The following is a 12,744-nucleotide window of genomic DNA, read 5'->3' as shown; positions in this document are numbered from 1 at the left end:
GATTAAAAATGCATATTTTACCTCTGCAACAATACAGCTAAAAGATTTAGTATGCTGGAGTCGTGAATTAGGTGAAGTGACTGCTCTTCTTAACCAGCAGGTCTCCCAGTCTGGCTTCATGAAAACTGCACGCAGTTAGATGTAGTTATTTATGCCTTGTTGATCATGAAAGTGCTGGAAATGTGTCATTCAGTCATCATATTCATTTGAAACGTTTTTAAGATGATACATTTTATTGCCATAAACAGTGTAGGAAAATGAAAAGAAAAACAAAAGAATAAAAACAGCCAATTTCTTTTTTTTAATATAGTACAGTAAGAAAATGCTCTACGACTTCCGTTTCATGTCCAGTAAAATGTCAAATAAAATGGTTGCAACACATGGATACCCAAAGAGAATTCTACACTTGATCAAATCGTAGACAAGACGAGTGGCTGATGTCACTTGACTGAAAATGTGTATGATGTTTGTTCATTAAGTTTCCTATGTGAAGGCAGCATTACTGACCATGTAAGAGATCCACAGCTTTTTCTTTTTTTTTTTTTTTGATGAAATACATGCTGTGGAAGTTAAGAGCCTGACTGACACTGTAGCTGATATCCATGTTCATAATCTATCATGCTTTCATTTCACTCTTCTACTCATAGTGTGGCTGTATCTGGATTATACAGACATGGTCAAAAAAGTCTTCCAAAATTTTGAATTATATACGAAACAAAGAAATATTCTGATTCTCCTAACACTTTAGCTGTTTAATGATTAAGACAGTGGAAACAAAAGGTTATTTCACAAAAACTGAGCAGCAAATTAGGAAGCAGTACAAAAGACACAATTGGATCGGAATTATTCCTGTTTTCTGGCATTTTAACTTGATTTAACATGACAGTGCCTTGGGAAAAGGAGACAAAAGCACATACTGTAAGGTCCTTACCCAAAGACAACAGAATGAAACTGAAGCCACTGTCCTCAGAGTCTTGCTTAGGTGTGTAGGAAGTTCATTTATAGCAGATAGTCACGTGTGGGTGTTAACCCATGCGGTACCCATTTTCAATCATCTTCTCTTTAGCCAATTGGGGAAGCCTGGCACCTTGAAAGATTTTTTGCTGACCAAAGCCTGTAGATCCAGTCTAGCCATCCGGAATAATGCAGCCACACAGCTATATCAATGCTTTAACAAGAAAACAAAACAAAAAAATAAGAACAATGATTTCACAAGGGCCTGTTTCACAAAGGCTGAAAGGTAACACCTAATATTTTGATAAACACAGTGACCAAATAACACAATCAGCCCCATGTGAACAGGAGATTGCAGAAAGCTAATAAAAGAAACTTAATTTCTGTTCATTAAAAGTTATTTTACATTCACCCCAAAACTGAACACTGCTTGTACAATTCTACCACATAGTTGAAATGAGCCAATTTCCCATTAAACACAACCGGGGCTAGGAGAGCACCATCCTAGCAGCCCAATGTGCATTCAGATATATAGATTTTTTTTTTCCTTTTACTGGAGGGATCTCCACTAACAAGTGAGCGCTGGTGCACTGACCATGCAGGACAAAACTGCTTGTGCCTTCTCTGAAAACATCAAATCTACAATGTTTCCAGGGGTGACATTGAAGAAGAAAAAAAAACCCAAACAACAAAAAGAAAAACAAGGGAGAATGAAGGCAAGGCAGGAGAAATATCCACTGACGGAATAACCTGCATCACCGGCACACAAATCTACTGAAAAGCACAAGTTACATGTACAGTATCTATAACCTCCTGCTAGGTAAGAGGCTTCCCCAAATTACATCCACATTCAAACTGCATTGTTACAACTGCACAGAACTGTGATGGGGAGTTTATTAGTGTGTGACTTAAAATATTTTTTATTTATTATTTTTTTTTAAAACAGTTTGGATTTAATTTAAGAGAGCAGCTATAATCAAACCCTTTTTACACCACAATGTGAATGAGCTTTCCCCTGACAAACTACAGTACAGAGCAGGCACTATTTACAGGGAAGCAGTAGACTTAAAAATGATTGTTTTTTAGTTTGACAGGCATTCACAAGCTGCTCGTTTGTGTATGCTTGCGTGTGTGAGCGTGTAACAGTGTCATAAAAGTGTATGTTTTAATCAGATTTTTCCTTCATGAATAAATATATTCAAATCAAACTGGATTCTGAAGAAGGAGGGATTTTAGTCTCAATTATTAGGAATGATGACCAAGGCTTAACATATTTCTGTTGGCATGATGATACTTTGTGTGTGTCATTTTTTCATGTCCTGGTCCTGCAATTTGCTCTCCCCGGTGCTCCCTCCCACTCCCTCCCTCCCTCTAACTATCCATCCAGCTCAGCATACTGAGGGAGGCTGCAGTCTCTTTAGTGTTTTTCTTTGGATATTACCTCCTCCCTGGGTTTGGCACCCCCAAAGATGGCCGAATTTGGGTTGGCCACTTGGTTCAGGGGTTCGGAGACTGTGCGAGGCTTCAACTGTAGCCTTGGTCTCTGTGCTCTTTCCTCTGGAGAATAGAAAAAGAAAATACATGGTCAACCCTGCCGTATATTACAGACATCAGCACTACTATATATTACAGATCTTGGGATTTTTAAATATTGGAACAATTATTAAAATAGCGACTTTGAGCAATCAGAGCGAAGAAACCTGACTACAAACCACCAACAGGTGTCACTACAGCGCTGTATTAGAGGCTGTGCAAACAGGGAATACCAAATACCACGTTAAGCTAATGTACAGACAAGTGACAATTCAAAGATGCTTTAATGCAGTTTAGTATAGATTCAACAAGGAAATATAGAGAAGGAAGTGCAAAATTCTTCCCTCAACTGTTTTTTAATGATGGTTGAGGTGTGGAAATCCCAGATGATCACCAGTTTCTGAAATAATCAAGCCCATCTTGTATCAACAAACATTTTAAATCGCAAAAATCACATTTTCTCCCATTTCACTGTTTGATGTGAACATTAACTGAAGCTTTAACTTGTATCTGCAAGGTTTTATGCACTGTGCTGCAACCAGGTGACTAAAACTGCTCAAATAGGAATGCAGGTGTTCCTATTAAAGTGGACAGTGAGTGTTGTGCATATATCGATATTCCTCCTACAGGCAGACAAATTTTAGGTGGCTTCATCTTATTCTCTGAGGTGAATCTTCGACCGTATTATCAGTATTATCAATTCTACCACAGTTAACCTCACACCGCAAAATATGCCAAGAATTGAACCACTTATAAATATTGGATCATTTGCGGTCATTAAAAAATGTACGTCTTATAGATAGAATATACACAGAAATGGAAGCATGAATAAAGCTATGACACCATCAGAGGGTTCTCTGAAGTCTGTCGAGCCTCCACGTGGTGGTCCATCTCTGTAGCGGCTCATTCCACCACCGCCGCCGCCCCGTCTTTCGCCAGGACGACTGCCTCCGCGACTCCGCCCACCCATGAAGTCATCATCTCTAAACCCTGGTTTTGGAGAAAAGAAAAGCTGAGAGAGATTTTTTTCCTCTCTCTAAAAAGCCAAGTTGTACCAAAATACTGATCTCGAAAATTACTTCAGAGTAATTAAAAAATTTGTAATTTCAGATCAGTATTTATCGACAGCTCCTAAAAGGGATCTCTTTCCACACCAGCAGTGAGACTGTAACAATATGACTGATGGCAATGAGATGGAGTCCCTATGACATCATGAAGCTTTAAAAAAAAAATCTAAGGAAAAGACAAAATTACAGCATCTCTTCATTTCTATGACAGAGTATTCTAAAGCTACCAGCAAGACCATCTAGACCTGTATAACAGGCTTTTTTTCTCATATGCCTTTGTTCCCACTCATCGCACCTCCTCCTGATTGGTCGAAGTCTTCTCTGGAGTCTCGTCCCCCTCCTCTGGGCCCCCGTGAGCCACCGCGGCCTGAAATATACATTGGGCTACGTTTAAAACACACTGCAATCTAAGGAAAGGTGTGCGGCTGAGCCATCCACACACACACACACAAACGCACACACACACAGGTTCTGCTATAGATCCCCTGACATGCCCTGGTTAGTCACACTGCTTGGAAAAGTGGAACCGTATTCACAGAAAGGCAGCCTTGGGAAAACAGCTTGCATGTAAGTGAAGCTAAGAAGAGAGGATCTGGGAAGCCCATGATGCAGGATTATTTGCTATTAGAAAAGAAAAAGAAAGGAGAAGGAAAGACATTGTAGTGAATGAAGAATTAGCAGGATGTGAACAGTTGTCTACTAAAATCCAAGTTATTTGTGTAACAATCTACAAATCAAACCATGCAAGTACTTCAGCAAGCGAGAGATACAAAAAGAGCAGACAGTCATTGTTCTGACTGTATCGTATAATGTGTATCTTACACAAAAAGTGTTATTTTTTTCTTTAATTGAATGATATTCAGTGACTATTAGATAAAAATTCTTAATACATTCTCCAACAAATTTAATAAATATAGGATCAGTGACACAAAAAAAAATAAATTGAATATTTCTGGCTTATAAAATGATCTTTTATGGTCTTCAATAATCGGAGCATGACTGCAACATTTAAAAGATATCCAAGCAGAACAGAACCAGTGGTTACATTTCTAAAAATAAAAAAAGCAGGAATTTCTCTCTCTCTCTCCCCCTCTTTGCCCCCCTGCTTCTCAAGCAATTCTGACCATCCAACCTGCCGCAGTTCTAATTTAACAAAATATAAACAAATTAGTCATTTAAACCTCCATGATCCTGAGTAGGATTAAAAAGTTTCTGATGAAAGAAAGACATAAATGTCACATGATATTATGCAAGCACTGTATGAGATACATGGTCTTTCTTGGTCCTGCAAACATCATTTGACCTCCATTTTTTTTGTGAAAGTTATTTTACTTTGATTTATTTCAGGTGTGTCACAGATATGACACGTGTTGTAGTGCACGACTATCTTTTATTCAATCTTTAAAATGCAATACTGCTAGTTTTAGTTAGTCTAAGGTCATTTTCAAACGCACATGATTTTTCATTTCTTGCCAACTTTGCTACACATTCTTACTAAGACAATGATCATCAAGAGTGATCTACTAAGAGTAGACAATGATGACTGAAAGACCAAGTGAGTGAAGACTTAGTTTTTGAAAGTTAGTGCACCAAAAAAAAAGCAAAACAAACCTTAAGTGTCTTATGAACTTATGAAAATATGAAGAGTTTTATGACTCATGGGACTCATCAGTGGACTCAGAGACCCATACCTCTGTCGTCTTTTCGGAAGCCGAATCCACTTCCTCGCTCTTGTCTCCGTCCCTCGGCAATGTCCACCCTCAGTGATCGATCTCCAAGCAGCTACAAAAAAGAGCAGCAGCATGTCAGCACAGTCTGCATTACTATATTATTTTTACAGAAACACAAATTACTCACAGCTCCATCATACGTCAAAGCCTCTTTTAGAGATTCCAAGTCATCAAACTCGACATAACAGAAACCTAAAAGCAAAGTCAGAACAAATTTATGAATGCTGGGTAGATACTGAGGTTTGAACTTGAATTCAGTATGAATCTTTTACACATGATTCACCTTTAAACTTGTCGGTTTCTTTGTCTCGGACTAGTCGCACACTCCTCACGCTGAGGTCTCTGAAGATGGCGTCTATGTCTCCTTGTACTGTGTTGAAAGGCAGGTTGCCGACATATGCTGTGTACGGAGGCTCTGTTGGAAGCTCCTTCTGCTTGCGTGGTCCGCTTGGACCGCCTGCACCTCGAGGTCTGTCCAAAAGCACAACTGCTCATCAACCTTAACGTTTTCTAAGTCTACAAAATCGTTCTGCATTCCTTGGTACAAAACTTCATATGCACCAACTTTAATCTGATTTTATCTCAATTCCAATATGACACTTAAATAAGAAGCTTAAATTTCTACTGAACAAATGTAATTCATTTGATTTGGTCAGAAAAGATGATTACATTTTTAACAGAGATTGCATGATATGCTTATATTTTAGTGTGTTTTTTGTCCTGCTACAATTCTAGAAACTGAAATAAAATGGCGATATTGTTACTATAAACAAAATATTGTTGTTTTGAATGACAGCGGTGTAAAATATAATAAAAGTAATATCTTTTTATAACCCAGTTTCACCAACACCAATAAGCGTTAGTCCACATACAGCTCATTAGTGATAGCTACTGACTCAAACAGGCTGAATGTGCATGAAGAGTTTATTTGTTTTAATACACCAGCTTTCACACATCCTATCAGGCGATGATGGATATTTCAATCACATAGGTCATTTATTTTCCTCTGAAAGCAGTTCAGCATTCACCTTCTATAACCTTCTGGATCCGTTTACTTCTGGAGTTACTTCTGGCATCAGCTGCTTTACCTGTCACACTCTTCCCTGGACCACATGTTAAACCACTTTAGACAGTACTAGCAGTTTTAGTCACTTATTAGTAGTAGTATTTTTTAGTATTTTCAGCAAATCAGATTCTAACACGTATGTATAAGTCATAATAATTGCATGTTAAGAACTGTCAATGTCTTAACATCAGTTATCAGGGATAAGTTATCAGATGCACTTAAACGTTTTCATTCATTCATTCATTCATCTTCTACCGCTTATCCGAACTACCTCGGGTCACGGGGAGCCTGTGCCTATCTCAGGCGTCATCGGGCATCAAGGCAGGATACACCCTGGACGGAGTGCCAACCCATCGCAGGGCACACACACACTCTCATTCACTCACACAATCACACACTAGGGACAATTTTTCCAGAGATGCCAATCAACCTACCATGCATGTCTTTGGACCGGGGGAGGAAACCGGAGTACCCGGAGGAAACCCCCAAAGCACGGGGAGAACATGCAAACTCCACACACACAAGGTGGAGGCGGGAATCGAACCCCGACCCTGGAGGTGTGAGGCGAACGTGCTAACCACTAAGTCACCGTGCCCCCACTTAAACGTTTTATTCCACCCAAATAAATATGACAATTAAGCAGAGCATAAGGCACAAAACTGCTGTTCTACCAAAATAACTATTGAACCGTGACTGGGTTACATTCCTGACATTAAGGTTATTTTTGGGAATGTAACGAGGTTTGAATCAAGTTTGTTTGTTTGTTTCTGGCTCCTCTGCCTCATTAGTATGGTTACAGAGTGACTTTACTAGTCTATCAAACCCGGTGCATTTGTGTTCATCTTCCATAATCACAAACGTACATGAAGAACACAACATGACTCATCATTCATTCATTCTCTACCGCTTATCCGAACTATCTCGGGTCACGGGGAGCCTGTGCCTATCTCAGGCGTCATCGGGCATCAAGGCAGGATACACCCTGGACGGAGTGCCAACCCATCACAGGGCACACACACACACACACACACACACACACACACACACACACACACACACACACACACACACACACACACACACACACACACACACACACTCTCATTTCACTCACGCAATCACACACTACGGACAATTTTCCAGAGATGCCAATCAACCTACCATGCATGTCTTTGGACCGGGGGAGGAAACCGGAGTACCTGGAGGAAACCCCCGAGGCACGGGGAGAACATGCAAACTCCACATACACAAGGCGGAGGCGGGAATCGAACCCCGACCCCGGAGGTGTGAGGCGAACGTGCTAACCACTAAGCCACCGTGCCCCCTATGACTCATCATATGCTTTTAAAATTATTTTGATGTTGTTTGCAGTAAGATGTCACCTCTTCTGTTCACCATGCTACATGTGTGTTGTGGAAACAAACAACATTGTCTGTGCCACCCATTTATATATACACATATATATATATATAAAAAAAAAAAAAACACCTCACACATCACAACACACTAACGAGTAGACTTTCTTGAAATAGAGCAAGTCCCGAGTACGAGCTGCGTTCACGTTCACGGGAATCACACAGTACTGTGGGGAGGTCCCTTGTCCGCATGACAGCTTTCACACTACTGAACTGTGCTGTGTTTCAGATTAAACCTTCATTGTGAAAACTGGCTAAGATTAAAGTGACAAATATTTTCAGATGTTGGTGTCTAAGAAAAAGTTCTTCTGGGGAAAACAATAAAAACATATTGGATCATAGAAAACAATTTCATTGGAACTTTAACAATAAAAAACAAAGTCTCACAAATGCAAAGAGACTGAGAAAAGGCCCACTTTTGTTCTGCATTACAACGTGTACGCACGACATCACCTAAAAGATCATACATCATGTTTGTCCTATTTGTGTGCCAACAAAAATGAAACTTTATATAGTTATGTTTAGCAACCTTGGCAATCAACACTGTAAAAAGCACCATACAAACAAATTTGAATTGAATAGAACAATTACTAAACTAAAACCTGTGCCCATCCAAACACAAATATTGTTCCAACACGTTGTTGTAGTAATGAATATTTGCAAAAACACTTAAGGCCACAAGAAAATAAACTAATTTTCCCTTGTTGAAGTGGCACAGAAAGAAAATTATTAGTTTCCCCGCCAGAGGGTTCTGTGCTAAAAGTTTTATAATCTCTTTTTTTTAATATTATAAAGTGAACTCACAAATGGAAGACATCACTGCCCTGCACTACAGAACTCACAACCCTGTCTCTACACAGCAAGTTATAAAGCATTATACTGAGCAAAACAAACATGGTACACCTGCTGAAACGGAGCTGTGAAAGAACGCCGCTGCACATAAGCTTTATGAAGGATGAACCAATAGAGAGAAATTGTCACTGCAAGTGTGCGTTTGAAAAGAAGTGACATGCAGAAGCTGTCCAACGTGCCAGAGACATTCCACTGGTGTCAGAGGAAATGTATCTCCAGGGAAAGCACGGAAGGAACGCTGACCATTTCTGCTGATTTTACACCTTTTCCTGATCATCAGGTCACACTGAAAATATAAAAGCCACAATTTTCTTTGAACTACATCAGACGAACCACAACTAAGTATAATAGTCATTATGAGTAGGATGTTTCTGATGGTGTCTAAACTGCCAAAATGAGACAAAAATGATCAACTGAGAGAAGCTGAACTGAATTCTACACCACTGTTCTGCTTTTATTGAGACAGAGCTGCATGAAAAACTAAGAAAAGTGGATTTTTTTTTTTTTTTTTTTACAATTTTTTTAAAATTTGAATTGAGATTGCAATTTGACTGATTTTTACTCCAAAGACCTTCAGATCTCACATTACTATGGGGACGAGCCGTTGTTACGTCTTTGCTGGTGAACGATTTGGATGAAGGACATCTCGTCAACATCTGACTTATTGATTTAGTGTCATACGTGTCCAACAAACAGTCCTACAAAGAGTGCAGTGAGTCTTCCCAAAGATTAAAATAAACTAGCTAAACATGTCATGATTTTTAGGTTTCGATGGCAGATTTTGAGAAAGACCGAACATGCAGCCATGGCTCAATCACTATTTATTCATCTCATGCTTTAACGCTGTTCAGTATTTAGGAATTTAACATCATTTTACTTAATAAATGTAACACAAGACAAAGTTCTCAAAGGAGTTTGGGTCGTTTTAAAACTCACCTGCAGCATTCAAACATTCATTCTCCCCTTTTTCTTAGTTCAGTCTCTGTAACTGGCAATAAGGGGAAAATAGTTGTGCTCTGTTTTATGCAAACGTTGCACAAGTGCAAACGTTGCAGAATCTGAACGATCCTTGAATAGAATTGCACAGGGCATTGCTTAAAATTCATAACCCAATATCTCTTTAAAAGAAATAAAGATTTACAGTGGGTTGAGTCATACTTCCACAGCTGTGAATCATATACTGTCTACTGTAAGCTACAAGTTTTCAGGCAACTTAGAGAACAAATTTAACCCAACAGAATCATTTATCATTACATAATAAAGGCGAGCTGTCAAATTACAGACGTTATATCGTTTCTACAGTTACGGCGTTCATTTAAAAGGGTGTGTTTAAAATCTTTCCAAAAATGAAATGCATCTTGCGTACGGAAATCAAATTTACATTTAAGATAAAATACGCTTCCCAAATAACAAGAGTGTATATTTAAACTGTGTAAACACTATTCACATCAGTTTACATTGACATAAGGTTCGATCATGGAAAATATGATCTATGTCGGTAGAATCTGAGCTGTCCTTAGTTTAAAATGCTTTGTGATATAAAGAGATGTTCTGCAGAGAGCAGTGTGTGTTGGGACCCAAATATCTGACTGTCTGTAAATATTATGATTACACAAGATTCCATTCAACTTACAGAACAAATGAAATCAGTAGCAGAGTGGCTCGATAATTTCTTTCCAAGATTGAAGTGTCTTTGTGCTTCTCAACTAGAAGACAGCATTTAAATGTGTGCATAAATAGACTGATCCATGATGCTAAAATGGGGAAATTCCTAGCTTTACTGCTTCATCTCACCTAAAATGACAAGCGAAATGTTAATACATAGATGACAAATATCTATATGCATGCAATGACTCATTTAAGTTGCATTACAGAAGCAATGTGGGATGTGGTAGCTCAGTGGTTAAGGTGTTGGGCTACCAATCAGAAGGTTGTGAGTTCGATTCCCACGTCCACTAAGCTGCCACTGCTGGACCCCTGAGCAAGGCCCTTAACCCTCAATTGCTCAGTTGTATAAAAACAAGATAAAATGTAAGTCGCACTGGATAATGGTGTTCTGCTAAATGCTGTAAATTTGATGTAAATGTAAGTTGTGCCCCAAGTATCCTAGAATAGGCTCCAGGTTCCCCATGACCCAGCCAAAAAGCCAATTCTCTACCCTTTCACATCAGCTTTTATACAGTATCAATAACATTTATTTAAAAGGTTAAATGAAAGAAAAAAAAAGATCAAGGCAACGTGATGAAACAATACTGGGTCTTTTACAAGTGCAATCAACTGCAGAGTTCTCCATGATACAACATCAATAAGATCTTTAAAAAAAACCCAGATCTGTAACCACACAGATCTCGTGGTGCGTGCGCTTCTTCAAAGCACGAAATCATTTCAACTTCTACACCATGTATGTGATGACTGACAAGTCAACAGCTAGAAACACTTAATCACAAAGGGGTGTAGTATATTGGAGCTAGTTAATCATTCTCTCAATAAAGAGAATGCAGAAAGCTGCTCTCAGCACACCATCTTATAGCTTCAGGTGAGCAAGTGTATATAAAATAAAAACAAACTCTGTATAAAGTCTATATTGAATATTCTATACAAAGAGTCAGCGGGTGAAGTGAAACCACCACATGCAGCTTAAAGGAAGCTATATAAACAAGTCCACCATGTGGTCCTATATTAAAGTCTTTCTTTATTTACATACAATAACTGACCTTTATATGGAATGAAAATGAAATGAAACTCTGTCAAAGACAAAGTAAATTAAAGCAGCGATACTATAAGTAATAATCTTGGCAACCGGTTAAAGACTATAAAAGCCGAGTTGTTCACAATTCTGTAAGAGATCAGATGTTCGAAAACGTGTAAAAATCCAAGTCAGGAAAACGATGAATTGTGTAGAATAAACGCAGTGAAAGGCAGAAGCGAATCGGGGCCCTATTTCTACACCCCCGTGCAGAGCTGCTCGTTCAGACTGAGACCTACGAAGCTAACAGTTAGCCTCCGTGTAGCGATGTCGCTTCACTGTAAATAAACACACATTTCAGCAGCAACTCGAGTGCAAACGGTCCCAGAAAACATTTCTAAGTGCTTGGTTAAAGATCGTATTTGCGCTAAATCTCTCATTTCGCTCCTGTTGCTATGTGCATCACAGCTCACAGCTCCATGTGGGACGTGTTTGTTCTTAGCTGAAGATACCTGGTGCTAACTGCCTCGTTGGCAACAGATTTACACTCGAATCGGATCGAATATTAGACGCTTTAGCATCGATACCTGAATACAAAGAGAAACGCGTTGTAAAAGGCGACCTAATGATCACGCACGCACATCTGGATGATGCGTGAATCCCCGAGCTTGCGTTGTCAGAGTTACCGACTTCCCATTCATCAAACCGGGGGATCGCAGTTCGACACACCGCTCTAGGCGCTTGGGCCTACCCTCACTTTCACTCAGTGCAACCGCTGACCACGACACTACACCGGCTCGTCCTCGCCCAACCTGCAACCGACAGCTCTATATCCAGTTTCTCGGACACATATTTCCTTACCCTCGTCCACCACCAAAGCTACCATAAGCCCGGTCATCGAAGGTATCGTAATCCGCCATGTCCGTATTTGCTGTCCAGAGAAAGCAGTCTGCTAGACGGGGGCCTTCAATATACCACTGTGACTGTTAGCTGTCTCAGTAAATGCCTGCGTTATTTCACACGTATTAGAACGGTCAGAAAAATTGTACATCTATTCCTACTAATATAAAAGACACGTGTTCATGGATTTGATTAACAAAAAATGTTTTGTATAAAAAAAGAAGCTAAAAGTTTTAGAGAAGAAATTATTTTTTCATCAGGCAACGCGCACAAAGCATTAGACAGGAACCCGTTAGCAAAATGCAAATACCGGCTAGCACAAAATAATCTAGGGACAGGACGATGTTATAAATTCTCACTTTAAATACATTTTATTCAATTCATTCTATTATACTTAGTGCTTTTTAAAAGTGTACAGAAAAAGCAGTGATTCTTTGTTCATATATTATATGTTAGACAGTTTTCACCCAAATAAATAAACGCTCAGAATAAACAAAAGTCACATATTATATATAATAAATATATATATAAATAAATAAAA

General features: G+C 39.1%; 1 protein-coding gene across 3 annotated transcripts; it reads right to left on the bottom strand.

Annotated features, from left to right (window-relative positions):
• Positions 1–214: 214 nt before the first annotated feature.
• eif4h (eukaryotic translation initiation factor 4h) lies at positions 215–12,318 on the bottom strand. Of its 3 annotated transcripts, XM_060887768.1 has the most exons (8): positions 12,165–12,318; positions 5,568–5,755; positions 5,412–5,476; positions 5,246–5,336; positions 3,850–3,921; positions 3,331–3,477; positions 2,396–2,511; positions 215–1,168 (listed from the first exon to the last, which is right to left on the bottom strand). In XM_060887768.1, the coding sequence occupies exons 1-8, from the start codon at positions 12,221–12,223 to the stop codon at positions 1,163–1,165; spliced, it is 744 nt and encodes a 247-aa protein (XP_060743751.1). In that variant the 5' UTR covers positions 12,224–12,318; the 3' UTR covers positions 215–1,162. The 3 variants fall into 3 exon arrangements, with proteins under 3 accessions (XP_060743751.1, XP_060743752.1, XP_060743750.1); XM_060887769.1 differs by lacking the exon at positions 3,850–3,921; XM_060887767.1 differs by lacking the exon at positions 215–1,168 and having other exon boundaries at positions 2,357–2,511.
• Between the last annotated feature and the right edge of the window lie 426 nt (positions 12,319–12,744).

Source organism: Tachysurus vachellii, chromosome 15, assembly GCF_030014155.1.
Source record: "Tachysurus vachellii isolate PV-2020 chromosome 15, HZAU_Pvac_v1, whole genome shotgun sequence".
Classification (NCBI taxonomy): Eukaryota; Metazoa; Chordata; class Actinopteri; order Siluriformes; family Bagridae; genus Tachysurus; species Tachysurus vachellii.
Note: the sequence above shows the minus strand (reverse complement) of the source record. Positions and strands in the feature narration are given on the sequence as shown.